At 37.6% G+C, this 19329-nt stretch overlaps 2 protein-coding genes and 1 long non-coding RNA gene across 5 annotated transcripts; 2 read left to right on the top strand and 1 right to left on the bottom strand.

Moving 5' to 3' along the window:
- The first annotated feature begins 4640 nt into the window (after positions 1 to 4640).
- On the top strand, positions 4641 to 9249 carry nfyba (nuclear transcription factor Y, beta a). Of its 2 annotated transcripts, none has more exons than XM_067391555.1 (7): positions 4641 to 4682; positions 5365 to 5458; positions 5570 to 5703; positions 7094 to 7291; positions 7534 to 7612; positions 7821 to 7900; positions 8790 to 9249. In XM_067391555.1, exons 2-7 carry the CDS (start codon positions 5365 to 5367, stop codon positions 8820 to 8822), a joined length of 618 nt encoding a protein of 205 aa, XP_067247656.1. In that variant the 5' UTR covers positions 4641 to 4682; the 3' UTR covers positions 8823 to 9249. The 2 variants fall into 2 exon arrangements, with proteins under 2 accessions (XP_067247656.1, XP_067247657.1); XM_067391556.1 differs by lacking the exon at positions 4641 to 4682 and adding an exon at positions 4725 to 4840.
- A 323-nt stretch (positions 9250 to 9572) lies between these two features.
- hcfc2 (host cell factor C2) lies at positions 9573 to 18825 on the bottom strand. 2 transcript variants are annotated; one of them, XM_067391554.1, is made up of 16 exons: positions 18582 to 18825; positions 17349 to 17497; positions 16839 to 16999; positions 16542 to 16750; positions 16377 to 16461; positions 15070 to 15176; positions 14754 to 14981; positions 14465 to 14668; positions 13097 to 13152; positions 12947 to 13013; positions 12731 to 12808; positions 12622 to 12653; positions 12399 to 12539; positions 12131 to 12316; positions 11764 to 12055; positions 9573 to 11333 (listed from the first exon to the last, which is right to left on the bottom strand). In XM_067391554.1, exons 1-16 carry the CDS (start codon positions 18739 to 18741, stop codon positions 11254 to 11256), a joined length of 2235 nt encoding a protein of 744 aa, XP_067247655.1. In that variant the 5' UTR covers positions 18742 to 18825; the 3' UTR covers positions 9573 to 11253. The 2 variants fall into 2 exon arrangements, with proteins under 2 accessions (XP_067247655.1, XP_067247654.1); XM_067391553.1 differs by having other exon boundaries at positions 12731 to 13013.
- Positions 11349 to 12238, top strand: LOC137024240 (uncharacterized). Its single transcript, XR_010895665.1, has 3 exons — positions 11349 to 11691; positions 11771 to 11980; positions 12148 to 12238. It is a non-coding gene; the product is annotated as an uncharacterized lncRNA (long non-coding RNA).
- Positions 18826 to 19329: the final 504 nt, after the last annotated feature.

Raw genomic sequence — 19329 nt, 5'->3', positions numbered from 1 at the left:
TTTGGCTGTTTGACACATGATCCGAATCATGATTTGATACACTGATTCATAACGCTCTGAAGCTTCCTGAAGCAGTGTTTTGAAATCGGCCATCACTATATAAGTCGTTATTTTGTTTCGTTTTTTTGGTGCTCCAAAAATATTCTCGTCGCTTTATAATAGGGCTGCACGATTAATCGCATGTTATTCTCACGCGCATTTCGTCAGTAAAGCCGGTTCCCTGATTACCGCTAAATCGCCATCACCTGTTTTTAAACGGAGCGCCTTTTAATAGACAGAGCCGTAGTTCACAGACAAGCCACGCAATATCGCGTTCATTATCGCAGGCGATTCATCTGCGATATGAACGCGATATTGCGTGGCTTTTCAGTGATCTACGGCTCTGTCTATTAAATGCCGCTTCATTTGAAAGCAGGTGATGGCGATTTAGCGGTAATCAGGGAACCGGCTTTACTGACGAAATGCGCGTGAGAATAGCATGCGATTAATCGTGCAGCCCTACTTTATAATATTAATATTGAGCCACTGTACTCACATGAACTGATTTAAATATGTTTTTAGTACCTTTATGGATCTTGAGAGAGGAAATGTCATTGCTGGCTATACAGGCCTCATGGAGCCATCGGATTTCAACAAAAATATCTTAATTTGTGTTCCGAAGATTAACGGTCTAACGGGTGTGGAACGACATGAGGGTAAGTAATAAATGACAGAATTTTCATTTTTGGGTGAATTAACCTTTAAAAATTAAAGTTCTCATGAGATTTTGTTTAGGTGCTGTACCAAAAATATCCACCGGGTGTCACACACATTCCATTGATCCACTCTCCTGTAGCAAGTTTATACGTTTCTATCCAAATATCACTTTTCTCACAAAACAATCACCAAATATGGAACCTTGAGACTCAGACCTTTCCGATGATATGTGTTTTGTCAAGAAGTTGTAAATGTAAAGTAGTTAAAATAAAATTTGTAATATGTACGGAGCAGGAAAAAAAATAGTAGGCTAAATCGTGCGCACGATTTACTATTTCGTTCCCTCGATTTACTAAAATGTGCGCACTATTTACTATTTATAAATCGAGGGAACGAACTAGTAAATCGTGCGCACGTTTTAGTAAATCGAGGGAACGAATTAGTAAATTGTGCGCATGATTGAGTAAATCGAGGGAACGAACTAGTAAATCGTGCGCACGTTTTAGTAAATCGAGGGAACGAATTAGTAAATTGTGCGCACGTTTTAGTAAATCAAGGGAACGAATAAGTAAATTGTGCGCACAATTTAATTTTTTTTTCTTGCGTGTAATGTGTGGGGCTCCGTAAATATGAAACCTGACACCACCCACTAGGGGAGGAGCCCACTAAAAGAATTTTAAGTACCGTTTCCATGGTAACTCAATGTCAAGTTTCAAAGCAGGATGAATTTTGAGTTCGTAAGCTTTCGAATGATGATTTATGATGATTACTAAAATATGTGATATGAAAAAATGCGCTAAATAAAAAGAGCTCGAAGCATCCCGCTAGCAGAAAGAAATTCATACAGGTTTGGAACAACTTGAGGGTGAGTGATTTTCATTTTTTCATTTTTTGGTGAACTATCCCTTTAATTTGCTTTAACAAATTAGGCAGTGTTGCAGTTTAACTTAAATCAAGTCATTTTGTTTCTCTTATATGTAGTATAGAGGAGTTAGATTGACATCACTTATATGAACTGCTGCTGTACATTAACCTACTGAACTCATTGTGCAGTCAGCAGTGTGAGCTAAGTATTTACAAGAGTAAGTGGACTACTGGCCTAAAAAATCCCAATCTACATCATGAGACTGTGGTCAGGTTGATGGGAATTTTTTTGAGTATGTGCTGGTAAATAATGCAGAAGCTGGAAAGCCCAGAAAAAAACAAGTAGCCCATTGAATATATGCCACCAGGGGATATTAATATAATTTGAAATGCAGACGAAAATCCATAAATCAACACACTGCATAGATAAATAAAATGTAAACCTACAAAGACAGAAAACCCACATAGCTAATTGAATTTTTACCTGCTATACTCCAGTTAGATTAAACAGCCTCAGGCAAACAGTGCTCAGTCGATGCCCCCCTGTGCTGAAGCCTGGATACAACACAAAGCCAATCACAACTGCAGAAATGAGAGGAAACTAATCAATGGGAAGCCTAATGAACTGTTAATTATTTATTAATGACATTATTGCACGCATAGATGTTCTACATAATCTTTGCAAGTTTCTTAGAAGAGTTTGTGGCGAAATCCAAATTGAAATTTAAGTCTTAATTTAAATTGCCACAACATTTCCTCCTAAGCAGTCGCTAATATCATTATGCATTCACGGTCCACAGCATTCAGTGCTGAGTGAAGCAGAAACGTTTAAAATTCATGAGTGATTTTGCATTCTCGACCTGCTGATTAGAAGCAGATTCGGAGGTGTCAATTCCCAAGAGGAAACACTCGGGGAATTAGGCCAGAATTACAATGTCAAGGTCAGAGTTTTTACTGTACAGCTAAAAATTACAATATACAATGAATGGAAACTCCTGCAGTTATTTGTGGCCTGCCTGTGACTTTAACTTCTGTGACGGTTTAGACTCAAAATATGCAGCCAGGAAAGGGGTGAAATACTGTAATATTTTTATTTGGCTTTAAGTTGGCCTATGCCTAATTAGTTAAAGATGCTAATGCTAAAAAACATGCTAATAAGGAAATTACAGTGCCTTAAGTAGGGGAGAGTGGGGTAAGATGAGCCATTACTTATGTGGTCCTCAAGATAAGGGAAATGAGGCAGAAGTACAATGAAAGTAATTTCAGGATGTTTTCTATCATTTTAAATGATCAGAATACATCTATGACAAAGGAAAATATGGCTTCTTATAAAAAAAGTGTTCCTCTGGCTCAATTTACCCCAGGTTAGGGGTAAGTTGAGCCGAGTTAGTAGGTGGGTGTAAACTGACCATCTAACTGAATCTGAATCAAACCCATGTGAAATTTTAAAGATAATGTACCTATTTCAAAAACTAATTTAATAATCAAATTTCCTTTTACGTATTCTTTGTAAAAATATTTTACAAATATTTTTTTTTTTAAAGCTAAATTAAACAGCATAAAACCAACCAAATGAAGTTGAAATTTCGGTATCTTTAAATTGTTTGCATTTCTGAAACAATAAGTTGAACATCAAAGATGTAACCTTCCCATAACCAGACTAAACAGAGAGTTTGTTGAGTAAAATTACATACAAACTAAATAAGAATGAATAAATGTCACTGAAACTAATAATCATTTTAGTCAAAAGGTTCTTGACATGGTAGTTTTTCTGCAATGTCGACCATGTTAGGCCATTAGAGACTACAGGTGGAAAGATATAAATGAATAAACATCCTCTGGTTCGTATCAGAGAAGAATTTAGTGTACTTTTACACTATTCCTATCAAATAAAATATAGATAGTAATAAAGATAAACTAAACCAGTTGCGTAATATTACATTGAATTAACACCAGTTTATACTTCAGATTTAACGTAAATTCAGTGGCTTATGATGGGGTAAGTTAAAACACTGGCTCAATTTACCCCACAGCATTTGGCTCACTTTGCCCCATAGCTGCCATTTTAGGAAAAGATAGCTAGCTTACCAATTCACAATAATATTTAGCTAAATGACTTGCATGGTTTTATACATTGCTAAATCACCAATATGCATCATAAATAGTTTTAGACCTGGACGAATTTGCTTTGATTGAACAGCCATTACATCTGTTTTGTTAAAATTGTACTTTGACAAGCCAAAAACAGTTTTTAAAGTAAACAAGCGACTTCCACTCCTCCCATGTGCTTCTCCTTTTCACACTCTGGCAGAAATGACAGTGGTTCTAAAATATATGGTCACATGACAATAAAATGGTACGGTGGCCAAGATACAGGGGGTGGGTCAACTTACCCACTGGCTCATCTTACCCCACTCTCCCCTACTTACTACTTAATTTCCACATTAGCATGTTTTTAGCATTAGCATCTTTAACTAATTAGGCATAGGCCAACTTATAGTCAAAATATTTGTACAAAAGCATGTTGTACTTAGTCAGTGATGAGCATGTCAGGGTTTTGTCATTTTATTTTAATATTTCAGAGCTGGCTGCGATTAAATTGCTGCTCTTAGGAAATTTCTACATTCATCTGGTAAAAATATGCATGCAAAAATGTTTCACAAGCAGTCAGAATTTAGTTAAAATAAATGCATTTTCACTTTATCTTAATTTGTTCTTTAAGTGATTACTTATGAAAAGCCCACCTGAGAGTAAGGAAGCTTTCAAAAATGATTAAAGAGATAAGATCACATCATCCACCCACCTACAATGATTTAGCCTACTTTTTATTTACTATGTTTGCCATCAGTTTGAGCGTATACTGCGCTTTTAAAGTTACAATAGGTGCATCATTCACTCATGATAAAAGAAGTAAAAATACAATCTTTTAAGCTTAAGGCCATTAGAAAACATTTTGTAGTTAAAAATGCAACCAAATGCACTGGATTCTGTATTTTTAATTCACAATCTCATCTCCAGCGCGCCCTCTGGTGACTGCAGCCACGCGTGCACAAGCGCGGGCACAAACTGTCTCGCGCAGCCCCATTTCCGTCCAATCAAGTTGCAGCGCGAGCTCGAGTCAGGTTTGTATTTGTGGCTCCGGTCAAATGATTCGCTTCAGCGATAATTCTCGTGCTTAACGGGTAGAAAGGGATGTTACCGGCAGGCTTTTACAAGTTTTACCGGGCCGAAGGAGCAGTTAAATGCAGGAAGTGTTGAAAGAATGAATGTTTGAGGATGGGTAAGGGATTATTTGTGTGGAGAGATGGAGGCTACGTGCACGCGAGGGCCCGAAGCCACATTTAACCACATTTAATAAACAGCAAGTTTATTTATAAAAGAAGACTGTTAGTTTCTGGCTAACTTATCTAAATTGTTCATAAATGAGCTATTTTTTCCTTTTCAATGCGTTTAGCTGGTTAGCTTGAGCTGGTGTGATGCTAACCTGCTAGCTGACTTATCAAAACAAAGGCTGCTAGAGATACATACAAGTTATTATATAACCATTTATTGACTGTATTAATAACACATACAGAGCCACGTTGTGCACATTTATTACGTATTTATTATATTTTGTAAATATTTAATGTACTATATTTTTTTTTATCATTACGTGTGCTATTCATGATTATTATTTTGAATTATAATAATTTTTCATCATACTCTGGAGAGTTTAGTTTTCTTTTCTTGGGCCATGAGTGTATTCTTGCACATTATGAAGCTGTATTTGGAATAAATGTCTCATTGTTGTATTTGTGTTTTCAGATGGACGGAGACAGCAGTACCACAGATACCACTCAGTTAGGAATAACTGGAGAGTATATGACCGGAGGGACATATGTCTTACAGACCCAGGATGGTAAGGATATGACGTCACCATAAATCACTAATCTGTGTTAGAGTTAATTAAGAAAACATTTATTATGAGAGATGAGAAGCAGCCTTTTTACTGTACATTTTTTGTGTGTAGATGATGGGGATGAAAGTTTTAATGACCATGAGGATGGCAACGGAAGCAAAGACAATTTCCGAGAGCAAGACATTTACCTTCCCATCGCTAATGTCGCCCGCATCATGAAGAATGCCATCCCGCAGACTGGAAAGGTAGTTGTTCATTCTCTAATTTGTGTATTGTGCGTCTTAAAAGTTCCCATGGTCTTGGAAAACCTTAAAATATCAGTGAATTTTAACTCATGAAAATGATTAAAACCTTAAAGGGTTAGTTCACCCAAAAATGAAAATTCTGTCATTTATTACTCACCCTCCTGCCGCTTTACACCTGTAAGACCTTCGTTGATCTTCGGAACACAAATTAAGATATTTTTGTTGAAATCCGATGGCTCTGTGAGGCCTCCATAGCCAGCAATGACATTTCCTTTCTCAAGATCCATTAATGTACTAAAAACAAAACATATTTAAATCGGTTCATGTGAGTACAGTGGTTCAATATTAATATTATAAAGCGACGAGAATATTTTTGGAGCGCCAAAAAAAACAAAATAATGACTTATTTAGTGATGGCCGATTTCAAAACACTGCTTCAAGAAGCATCAGAGTGTTATGAATCAGTGTATCGAATCATGATTCGGATCGCGTGTCAAACCGCCAAACTGCTGAAATCACGTGACTCATAACGCTCCAAGGCTTCCTGAAGCGTTTTTTTGAAATCGGCCATCACTATATAATTCGTTTTTTTTTTTTTTTGGCATACCAAAAATATTCTCGTTGCTTTATAATATTAATATTGAACCACTGTACTCACATGAACTGATTTAAAAAATATTTTTAGTACATTAATGGATCTTGAGAGAGGAAGTGTCATTTCTCCCTATGGAGATTTCAATAAACATATCTCAATTTGCGTTCCGAAGATTAACGAGGGTCGTACGGGTGTGGAACGTGAGCGTGAGTAAAAAATGACAGAACTATTTGTGAACTAACCCTTAAATATATATTATGGACTTTAAAAGTAAAAAACACTAGTGTTTTTTCGATTTTAATGTCGTCTTGAAACGGAAGTTGCGATAGTCTTTTCTTCCCTATTGTGACGTATATCAGAGTGAAACTGCTTCTCGAACAAGAAAAAATGTAGGGCAGGACTTGATTTTGCCCATTGGGAATTAATTGGATGGTGATTGGATTATGAATTTAAAAAAAATCCCTTGTAATCTAATCAAAATCAACTTCCCCTCTTGCAGCCACATCTCTTCTCCGATGACATGTTTACTGGCGTGAGGGCGGGGCAACCTGTCACTCTCATGTCATCACAGCAATAGCAAACCACAACCATCCAATCAATTCCCAATGGGCAAGTCCTGCCCTACATTTTTTTTCTTGCTCAAAAAGCCATTTCACTAGGATATCATTTATAATAAATACTGCAATATTCCATTAAAATAAGAAATTGTCTCTTTGAGTGCAAGCTGTATGAAATCCTGATTTTATGCACAATTAAAGACCTTGATTGCTTTTTCATCTCTCTTTTTAATCGCAGATAGCAAAGGATGCAAAAGAGTGTGTGCAGGAGTGTGTGAGCGAGTTCATCAGCTTCATCACATCTGAGGCCAGCGAGAGATGCCATCAAGAGAAACGCAAGACCATAAACGGAGAGGACATCCTGTTTGCTATGTCCACTCTGGGTTTTGACATGTACGTGGAGCCGCTTAAACTCTACCTGCAGAAGTTCAGAGAGGTATTATTCACTCTCTCACATATGCACACACCAGTTTAACCAGTTCATGGTCTACATATATTATTGTCCATCCATATAAAGGATTGTAGAGAACATATCCTTAAGAGAAACAAAGATACGAAATGTCTGTTTTGCAGAATGTAATTTGTACAAAAGCAATACCTGCATGTGTAAACATAAATGTCATTTTTAGAGCACAAATTGTGGTTAGAAGTTATAAGTAACATGTTCATGTTTCCAAGGCAATGAAGGGTGAGAAAGGCATCACTCCAGTCACAGTCAGCGAAGGCCTTGGTGAAGAACTAACAGATGACACTTTCAGTAAGTGCAAACTCTTTCCTGCGCATATAAGCTTATTTCATGTATAAAGCTGTATTTTCCTTCAGAGTTGACAAAAGACTTATCCAACTCTTTAGCAGGTGACTTGATCAGAAAATTTGATGTAATCGAAACACCCTTTGCTTATTTATAGCTCTTGGTGTTTTAAAGGGTTTCTATGACTAACTAATATGAAGTGTTTCACTTGCAGCCGGTCAGTTGCCTGCAGGACTGATCACTGCAGATGGCCAGCAACAGAACGTGATGGTATACACCACCTCATACCAGCAGGTTAGTATGTAAACCAACCCATGTTAACCCACAATAGGGCTGCATGATTAATCGAAATTAAACTGCACGCGATTTGGCAAAGGCTGCGATTATTTTATGCGCAGCTTGTCAGTAAAGCACCACTCTGATCAGTAGTAAATGCTGCTCCAGCTGAAAGCAAGATATGCAAAATATGCCTCACAGAAGTACAATTAGCGCACGTCATTCCAGGAAATCCCTATGGGCATCATACTATCACTATAGCTGAATAAACAGAAGATTGAAACGCTTTGATTGATTAAACATGGACAATAAACGCATTACTACGACAATAAATGGTTTATTCAAGCCTTCTCAGGTATTTTCGTGATAAGAGTATTTTTATACTTTAATGCTAATCGACATAGTCTTTATCACTGTATAGAATACAATGAAATAAAATGTTGTGTGCCTTATTCTGTGTAAGAAGCCACATCATCTCACAGAAGGATGTTTTCAAACACTCAACTGACATTATCAAGTGAGTTTGGAGTAAAAAATGTTATTAAATGTTGTCTTTTGTTGGACAAGAGGTTCATATAAATACTTCTCATGTTTGGAAAGATGTTTGACGTGTTGCTTTTTCAAATGCACGTTATAAGTGACTCAAACTTGCAGTAATTTGAGATGCATTTACTACTGATCAGAGTCATGCTTTACTGACAAGCTGTGCATAAAAATAATCACAGCCTTTAATCGCAATCATAATCGCGCTAAGCCAGATCGGTTTAAGCACGATTTCATGTTTATTGCAATTTATTGTGCAGCCTTAACCCAAAGATATGACTCAAGATTAGACCAAATTAACCATTTACTGTAGATAATAATTATGCTCATTATTTAAACTGTTTCTCTTTCTCTACACCTTTAGATTCCTGGCGTTCAGCAGATACAATTCTCATGACTGAAGAACAGGCCCGAATATATCTAGTGGCCTGTCCAGTTTCTAGACAGACTTGTCTCTTGCCTTGCAAAGTTTTCAGGTCAGTGCTGGAAGACCAATAAATGCCTGGTTACCAGAGCAGGAACAAAAGTGCCTGTTGCCAGGAGGCTGATTTGATCTAAGTGATGTCTTGTAATTCATTCAGTATTATATTTAGGCCAGTGTGTTTTGATTGGTCTGCTTGGTACAGGCCACACCAAATTATGAGTTTTTTTTGTTTGTTTGTTTTTGGTTCCTATTTGGTATTTAATAATTTTTAAAGTTTGGAATGGGCTTGTGGGAAGACAGGAAGGCCATATTGACCATTTACATTCCCGCAATTAAGGGAATTCTAATTTGATATGATATTTGATCTTAATTAACCCTTATGAACTGACATTGTTATGCTGATTCTTTGAATAAAAATGTGATCTGTCTTTGTTTGAATGTTGTTCAGCATGTCTTTAAAAAAAAACTTTTATAGAAATTAAAATAAAAATGGTCAAGATCAAAATTAATTTGAATGAATGTATGAATTTTATTGCAATACCTTTTTTTTTTTTTTTTAGTAAAACTTTAGCCTATACAAAAAGACTTGACAAAAATATGAGCTATATTTGACTGAAATGTTGTGGAACAAATATAAAACAAAACAAAATGTCAGTTTAAAATGAATGGTAAATTAATTTACAAATGGTCAAATAGTTTGTCGGATCTTTATTTTGCCATCAAGAAAAGGCACTAGTTGTTCATGAGTAGCACAAATAGGAAATGAATATGGACATGTTTGTAAATGAAGACAGAGCTCAGTTTGAAATGGCACTATCTGCGTCATTAATACTCTTGTAGATTTCTATGTTAGTGAAATGCTAATGGAACATTAATACAGATATAACCTGCATAAGCAACTGTATCAATGGGATATTAAAAATCCCCACGTAGACTGATTATACTAATTGCACTTGGTACATAGAGAAGTAGATGAATTACTGTACTATATATAATTCATTAATGCACTGAATATCTACCCAAATTGCTTTTTTGGCAAATGTAGGATTGACGTGTCCTAGTACCTGTTTTTGAAATGGTAGCAGAACTTGATCATTACCTGGATTATTCTATTTAAAGGTACAGTATTACTTTTTTGTTCAAAATCGATCAATACATCCTACCCTGATTTACTATGGTAAGCCTATCAAGTTTATATTTTAGGCCAATTGGGATGGTTTTCATGTGAAATTGCGTACATATGTCACTCGCTCGTGCGGGTCTCATTATGTCCGTAAATAGAGAAGTTTCTTCAGCTACTTTGACACATGTATGGTTGTTCCCCTCTGGGGAATCACCTGTTTAAAAAAGAAAAGAAAAAAACAAAAACGCAGAACAGAGAAGAGAAGAGTCTGCTGGCAAAAAAAAAAGCGCAACAGATCTCATAAAACATTGTCGTGGCTTTTCGGATATGGCGAGAACTGCAGGATTTTGAATGTTGTAAAAGTGACGTGGAGATGGTTGTTTTTATTACTCAACAGATAAGGTATTTTATTGAACAGATAGATTGCCATATGTAGCTCTCTAACAGTTCATTGTAAAGCATTATGTATTGTAAAAGCTCATTTCATTATAAACTGCTGGCATTTATTTTCAAGGATATACCTTGTCTAATAATGGGTAAAGCTACAGTAACGTCTTCAGTTAGTCAACTTGAGATACTGGTTATATTATATCTCTTAAGCCTAGTGTTTTATGAGTCGTAAGATAACCATATTCCGCAGAGCCGAAGCACATCCAAAACAATGTTCTTTTGCAAAATGCATGCAGTTTTGTTTTTTAACCGCTAGGGGTCCAAAAGTTACATAGTGTACTTTTAAATTGCACTGTATTTATGTATAAGGCAAGAAAGAAAAAAAGTTTCCTCCTGTTATGCAATAAAATTCTGTTAAGATTAAGACCTGAATGGCTTTTTAAAATGAAAAAATAAAAATAAAATAGGCCCTCCTCCAGAGCTGTTTAAGAAACATACTAAATGCATTTTATATATATGCAGAAGTATCTCATTTTCCAATAAGGGGTGATCAAATTTCGCTCACAAAAACCAGATTAGGTATTCGAAGAGAAAAAAAAAAGTTGCCTGTGGCTACACCAATTTAATAAAACTATATTTATGAACTCAGTATAAAAAGTGTTAAAGTAAAATATACATGGTTTTACAGTGATAATGACCCTGACTGATTCAAACAGCAGGAGCATTTTTACTAAAGCCTAAATCTTACAGTGTAAACGAAAAACGGTGGACTGAGATCACTTTCAGTCATCAAATGCGCTATATTAAAATAACAAGAGTGAAATGCAGTCCGGAAGAATTAGAGCTTTGGCGGTCAGTCAAACAGCTGGGCGACCCGTGGGGGGTGAGAGTTCATCTGCAGGTGGTGTCAGGCTCTGCTGCTGGAGCACTGGAGTCGGCCTGCGTCACTGAGGATTTCAGCTTACTCGCATCTGTGGGGCGACACATTCAGCTGTTAGGACTGTACTGTACTTTTTATGCACCCTTGCATAAGAGACTTATTTCAAAACATTTTAAAAATCTTACCAATCCCAAACTTTTAAACAGTAATTTATGTTGTATTGCAGAGGTCTTCAACCCTGCTCCTGAAGGCCTGTCCTGCAGAGTTTAGCTCCAACTCTAATCAAACTCCTTAGGATTTCATGAAAATCACCAGCTGAAGCAGGTTGGATATAAACTTTGCAGGGCCTCCAGGAGACCTGTGTTGTGTCGAGTCAAATGTTGAACCATTCGCAAATTCGAAAGAGCAATCTTACTTGCCCAATAAACATCAACAATGCCATAATAAAGGTAAGTTGGCTCTCAAGTAGTAATTGGAGAAACAAAGCTTTTCAGAGCTTCAAATCAATTGATCTTGCCCACCTTGCAGCCAGCGGATCTGAGTGGCCGGACCGTAGCCCTGTTCGTTCTTGGCAGCGATTCGGAAGACGACGGCAGGCCGTGCCGAGCAGTCGATGTGTGCGTTGCTCAGCTGGGCTTCGCTGACTGTGCATGAAGTCTTGGTACCGCGGTAGATTCGGATGAAGGCCAGCTCGCCGGGTCGCTCCACGCTGTTCCCTCGACTCTTCCTCACAGCCAGGTACATTGAATACTCCAGGATCTTCCCGGAGAGAGAGGTGGGAGGCTCCCAGGTGATGTGCACAGAGTCAGTATCCTGAAATTATGACATAGCACCTAAACAACTTTGAACATAAAATGTTTTTGTCATCACTGAGAAGTATGATTGTACCTTGGTGATTTTCACAGCAGACGGCGCCCCGGGAAATCCAGGTTGGCAGGTTTTAAACTCGCTGACGGGACTGAAGTCGCCCAGGCCACGGCTGTTCAGTCCGGCCAACCTGAATTTGTACGTTACTCCTGATGCCAATTCCTGCTTCTCGCGACCCGTAAAACTATGAGGACCCGGCAGCTTCCACTGTCAGACAGAAAGCGGCGGTGACGTAAAGCACACCGACACAAAACTGGAAACTGCTTGGGTGTAGGTGCTCCAGACAAACCTCACTCTCAGATGAGTTTCGAGCAGACAGGATCGATGCCATGTCGCCATTCTCAGAAGGCAGGAAGTAGTGTGTAACCTCACAATACAGTGTTTTAAACAGACCCACATCAAACCACACAGACTCCTTTGTGATCTCAGACTGTCAGAGTACAGGGAGGAAATGCATGAGTGTATTTTTACAAGCTTTACATGTGTTATATGCTCAACAAGTAACACTCTACCTGTTGGGATGGTATCGAAGACATTTCTCGTTCTGTGAATGAGAATATAAACCGTAAGAGAGGAAAACCCCAGTAATAACTTTCCAAAACAGTGAGTGTGTGCACTTACCATTCTGACACTGAGATGCGCTATTCAGCTTACCGGCCTTATTCATGTCTGATGGCATCACGGAAACGCCTTCTTGATCTTTGATTATGCACATTAAAAACACAATCAGGTATATGTACTTGACTAAACCACTGTGCAACACAGAAAGGCCAAAAGTAAGCATGCAAGAGTGGAAAAACATGCATATTATACCAGAAGCAGTTTTGGCTTTTCTACCTTTGTCCCCTGTTGGTTGAATGTCTGCCCCATCCTCACTTGTTCCTTTTGGCCTCAAAAGGCTTTCCTGAAATGAGAAAGGCCCTCTGAGATATATATATATAAAAAATGCCTTCATATATAGATTCCACCAAAATGCAGAAATCTGACCTGTGGTAAAGATTCTCTCTCTCCTTTAACTTTGACATCTGCACTTGACTGAGGGTCTAGACAGATGAAAGAAAAGAATATTAATATAAATAAAATAATATTTACATTTAAGGTACATTGTACCTTTTCCAAAGTCAATTTCAAGCACTTTTTAAGCTTTTCCAGCACCTTACAGGTGTGGTAAACGACATATTTACAAACATACATACTACTTCATCACATTAAATCAGATGTTGCTTATGCCCACAGGGTTGCTAACCCTAACTTTGTAATATTAATTACTAATTAAATAAAAGATTAGGTAACACTTTATTTTACAGTGTCATTGTTACATATGTTACATGTAGTTACTAATAATTATAAATTATGCCTAATTACATGCAACTAACCCCAAACCAAAAATCCTAACCTATAGTAAGTACATGTAGTTACTTAATATTACTCAGTACTTAAATTTATAATTACATTGTAACAAAGACACCTTAAAATAAAGTGTAACCAAATTTGTTTTTTTTACAAATAAAGTTCTTTCATTACAGCTATGTATCATTTGTAAGCATCTTAATTGTTATTTATATTTTATATATCATTATATACTGAAATATAAATAAAAATACAAATTTTACATTTAAATGATATTTACATTATACATAACATATAAAAAGTCATTTAAAAAATATTTGTCAGCATATTTTTTTGTAAGTTTGCAATTTCGACAACACCTCATCCACTGTATGTCAACCAGCTAGGTATTGTGTGACACATTTTGTGTATTTTAATGTTTTTTGTATTGGTTATTATAGTGTTACAGATTTCGGTACCAAGTCAGTATTGAAATTTTAAAAATGCGACGATACAAGCACTTCCCCCTAGCATTTTGAGCGCTGTTGAATGGTTTCTTAAGCCATAGTGTTCACGCACTCAACAGACATGTCTGTGATTGGCTACAATGATCAACACTTTAAAAACATACAGCAAGCGTCCATCAGCCTGCTTTCAAACGCTCCCGTCTGTATCTGTGCAAGCGTTCAGTGAAGAGCATCACTGATGTCTATTTACAACATGTTTTTGAAGCATTGTTTAAGAATCCACTCGAAATGCTAGGGGGAAATGCTTGTATTGTCACATTTTTACAATTTCAGTATTGGTACCGGTACTTTTGACAACCCTTACTGGTTATTTGTTCCTTTGTCTCTCTTTTTGTTCTCTTACTCCTTTTTAGTATCTGCTTTATTTGTATATGTGCAACACTTTGGCATACACTAGCTGTTTTTAAATAAACTGACCTTGACATATTTACATTGGCTGAATTTGCAAAACAAAAATGTTCAAAACACCCCAGAATACTGATTATTTAAGTTGTAATACCTTTTTGTATATGTTCCTTCCTGTCTCCCGGGTCTGGTGGAGGAGTTGGTGTGGACTGTGGTTCACTTGAAGAAGAATGAGGAGACGTAATCGGCTGCACTTGAAGCAAATAACACTCAGCCGCCGGCAGGGGCCGCCAGGCGACGTGCAGCATACTGATCGTGGACTTCACAAGGAACACCGCACCAGGAGTGGAAGGCCTCTCTACGCACACACATGACAACTTGTTCATTGAAATGTTCAAAAGTATACTTTGTTACTTTAATGACTGCCAGCCTTTATTTCTCACCTGTTTCCAGGTACCACAGATCTTTGCAGCAGACCTGGTAGTTATTGTACTTTTTGTATCCATCTCGCCCGCTCCAGACATATAAACGAGTGCCGACGTTTACCGCGCAGTGGCCGGCTCGTGCTTTCGGCCAGTGCGTGCTGCCCTCTTCCTGTTCGACCGACTGTACGCCGGAATCCAATCCCTGCTGGTGTTCTTCCGGTGTCAGGTTATGCCATGTCAGTGTGTCTACAGTAAGCAAACCATACCAAGTGCTTATTATTGAAGCAATTTCTAAAATGATCTAGCTGCAGGATTGTAATATTCTTGATCATACCAAGGTTTAGTATGGAAAGAGAGCTGGTGCAGATCCACTTGACTCCATCAGCAGTGAGTGCCTCTTCTGCCTCTCCAACAGGAACCCATCCTCCAAACACATATAACCTACAATGAAGAATCAAGTAGATAGTGAAAGGTAAAATAATATTGAAGCTGTTCAGGTACCAAAACTAGACTTTGGCACAGCCGTTCTGACTGTAGAACCATCTCTGAACATCTTGACTTTGTTGAAAAGTGAATTTCAGAGAGGAAAGGGACAATCGAGCTGTTCAGTCATGATGCCAATATCTAGGCTAACCCAGGTTTTTAAAATAGCAGTTTTGTTATGGGGATAGTTCACCCAAAAATGAAAATTATCCCATGATTTACTCACCCTCAAGCCATCCTAGGTGTACATGACTTTCTTCTTTTAGTCAAACACAATCGGAGTTATATTAAAAAATATCCTGGCTCTTCCAAGCTTTATAATGTGAGTTATTATTTTGATGCCCAAAAAAGTGCATCCATCCATCATAAAAGTAATCCATACGACTCCTAAAGGCCTTCTGAAGCGAAGCATCAGGTCAAAGTTCACTCTTCCGCCGGAATCGACTCATGCACAGAAGCTAGTAATTATAGTCTACAAAGTTAGAAATATGGATATTTTCCTCACAAAACTGCTTCGCTTCAGAAGGCATTTATTAACCCCCTGGCAGTGTTGCCAAGTCTGTGGTTTTCCCGCAGAGCTGGGCTACTTTCACACTGTTGCTGTGGGTTGAAGCGCCCCAAATAGCATCATATTTAGCACCCGGAATGTGAATTTTACCATGCTGAAAACACGGATTTTATCCCCCGGAACACGATTTGTACTTGGGGACCCCCCGGAAAAGTGAGTTTTGAGTAGGAATTGGGCGGGTTTTGTTGTGAAAACCTGGCAATCCAGCCACCTGGAGCTGTATGGATTACTTTTATGATGGAAAGATGTGCTTTTTTGGGCTTCAAAATCTCAGTTACTATTCACTCCCATTATAAAGCTTGGAAGAGCCAGAATATTTTTTTTAATATATCTCAGATTGTGTCATATACACTACATATGGCTACTTGAGGGTGAGTAAATAATGGGATAATTTTCATTTGTGGGTGAACTATCTCTTTAACATTACTAGAAGAGCCTTGCCCTTCGATATAAATTATTACACCGAGTCACTTCTCAAATGGGAATTTTGAAACCATTGTGACATGACATGAAAACGCTAATTATCCAAGACCACAAACTAAACAGCTCTCCAGAGTAAATTAAGCAAAAAGAACCGGCTGTCACATTACTTGTTTCCAATCACATTGGAGGTGTGCAGACTCCTGGGTAGTGGCGGTTGTCCTCTGGTTGGAGGCAATGACCAAGTCATAGTCTCTGAAATAATTAAGACATCAGGTTGAACCAAAGAGATACAGGACATATTCATTATTTCATAAATATGAATAGGGCCTTACCAATGTCTAGCTGCCACAAGTCATTCAGTCTGTGCCCACACATGCCCCCAAATATGTAGAGCTTTGGAGAACCGCCACCCTTGCTACAGTACACCACAGAACTATGGGATTCTCTGGCTGATGGGCCTCCACCTTTGGTTTCAGGAATGCTCCAGCCTTTAACCCCGGATTGAGCCTGCAGCTCCAGCTCATAGAAGTCATCTAAATACCTGCGTAGAGACACAAATATACGTCATACCTGTGAGTAAGTATGTGTTTTTGAGTTTGACATGAATATTTGCATACAAGTATGCACACCGTGGTATATTTCCATTTGGGTCTTCGCTGTCATTGGCCATTCCACCCAAAAGGTAGCACTTATTTGCATGAAGAGTGAAGCTGTGACCAATTCGTGGGCATGGAGGTGATGCGTTCTTAGGTGGGCGGGGCTTCAGTTTCTTCCACAGCCATCGACTGGCCTGAGAGAACAGATTTGATTAAAAAAACATGTAGTATAATCATAAACTTTTACTTTAAAGGTGCTGTAAGCATTTTCTGAGAAACGCTGTTGAAAGTGGATTGGATCAAACACTGAAACACACTTCTAGTAGCCAATCAGCCGTAAGGGGCGTGAGGGGGGAGGTGCCTGTGTTGTATAGCGTGTTTGTGAATTTGTGGGCGGAGCTATCAAATAGGGGTGTGATCCTTTTGGGTAGGGGCGTGTTTGTTTTGGTGATCTCAAACATCAACAGCATTTCTCAGAAATTGCTTACTGCACCTTTAATTTAGTTATCAAATGAACTTCATTATGTTGGCACAAGTGCTTACCTGCAGTTCATAGAGACTATTGGTGTACTGGCCAAATTCAACCATTCCTCCAAACACCAGGATCCGTGTGCCTTCACAAGCGAAGCCATGAGCGGCACAACCAGGTGGAATATCACCTCTCACTGCCGGTAGGAACCACTGCTTTGTCACTGAAATATATGTTTTATAACTTGCATTAATGTGTTATGCTGAGTTTATCAGCATTAAAGGATTAGTTCACTTTCAAATTAAAATTTTCATGACAATTTCTCAAATAATTTCCCTCAAAATTACAGTTCCAGTGCAGCTTCAAATCGTTCTACACAATCCCAGACGAGAAATAAGGGTCTTATCTAGAGAAACCATAGCTCATTTTCTAAAAAAAAAAAAAAAAAAAAAAATTATATACATTTTAACAATAAATGCTCATCTTGAACTAGCTTTTTCTCTATTAGAATTCCAGCAGTGTAGACACTGTTAAGTGTATAAGTGTATTACTGCCCTTCACAGGTCAAAGATTGAACTAAATTGTCATATAAAATATGCTAGTGCAAGTATATAACAGTTAGTTCAAACTTTGACCTGTGGAGGGCAGTAATATACAGCAGTGTATGGAATTCTAATAGAGAAGAAGAAGAAGAGAGCTAGTTCAAGTTGAGCATTTATGGTTAAAAATATATATATATTTTTTTTTTTTTTTTTCCGAAAATGAGCGATGGTTTCTCTAGATAAGACCCTTATTCCTCGTCTGGGATCATGTAGAACGCTTTGAAGCTGCACTGAAAATGTAATTTTGACCTTTAACCGTTTGGAGGCCATTGAAGTCCACTATATGGAGAATAATCCTGGAAAGTTTTCATCAAAAACCTTAATTTCTTTTCGACTGAAGAAAGAAAGACATGAACATCTTGGATGACATGTGGGTGAGTAAATTATCAGGTATTTGTTATTTGAAAGTGAACTTATCCTTTAAAATAAGTTTCATGGCATTTCCAACTATTTTCATGTACATTAACTAATCAGCAATAAAAATGAATATGTAAACATAATCAAAGTTTAGAGGCATTTTAAACTATTTTAATGTATATTAACCAAAATTTAGTTACAGTAATCCAGTTGATTCATTGCTGGGAATTACATGCAATCTAAAATCACTTCTCTATATGGGAATCTGCATGCATTTCCTTGTCTTTATTAATAATGCATTGACTCTACAATGTATTAATGCAGTTTGGTGTTTATCTAGTGCCCTACCCGAGTTATAAACATGCAGATTGGTCGCTATTCCCTCGTTTCCACCTCCAAACACAACAACCAGCTCTCGTATGGCCACGGCCCGGTGCCCGTGCCTCGCTCTCGGAACCGGTCCAGCGTAAGACCGCACTCTTTTCCACAGGGGACCCTTGTTAATCATAATGGGTTACTGGTGTTTTTTATATAGGTTTGTTTTTGCACAATCGCATGGTAAAGGCTGACTACATGCAAACAATTCCTAGCACTTCCCCGTGCGTAAAAACTTGTCTGTGATTGGCTTGACGTATGTCACGTGATCAAAAGGCGCCGCACTGTCGACCAATCAGAGCCGTTTGTGGTTCTTAGGCTCCTCCCGTTTTAACAAATAAAAAATAAGCCTCGGGGACAATAAAAGCATTACAGTAAAATAATAATAATTTAATACGACAGATGAATATCACGAGAAAAATATGATATGCTCTGTAAAAGAAATTAATAAAACGCCCATAATGCATTTAAAATAATCTACTATGATAGATGCATACGACAACTCTGCATTATAAAAATAATAAATAATAAATATTGTCTTTATTATAGCAAATGAGTCCTGTTGACATTCAAATATAAGTATAATTATGTGAAATCTAATTATTATTGTGAATGCGCATCAGGTAGGGTAGGATTTTAACATTTGAACAATGGCAGCTATTAATGTTTACTTTTAACCAACAATGTTTAGTTCATGAACTGTGTTCAAGCTGTAATATCT

The sequence above is a fragment of the Chanodichthys erythropterus genome, chromosome 8, assembly GCF_024489055.1.
Source record: "Chanodichthys erythropterus isolate Z2021 chromosome 8, ASM2448905v1, whole genome shotgun sequence".
Classification (NCBI taxonomy): domain Eukaryota; kingdom Metazoa; phylum Chordata; class Actinopteri; order Cypriniformes; family Xenocyprididae; genus Chanodichthys; species Chanodichthys erythropterus.
This window is presented reverse-complemented; position numbering and strand designations above follow the sequence as displayed.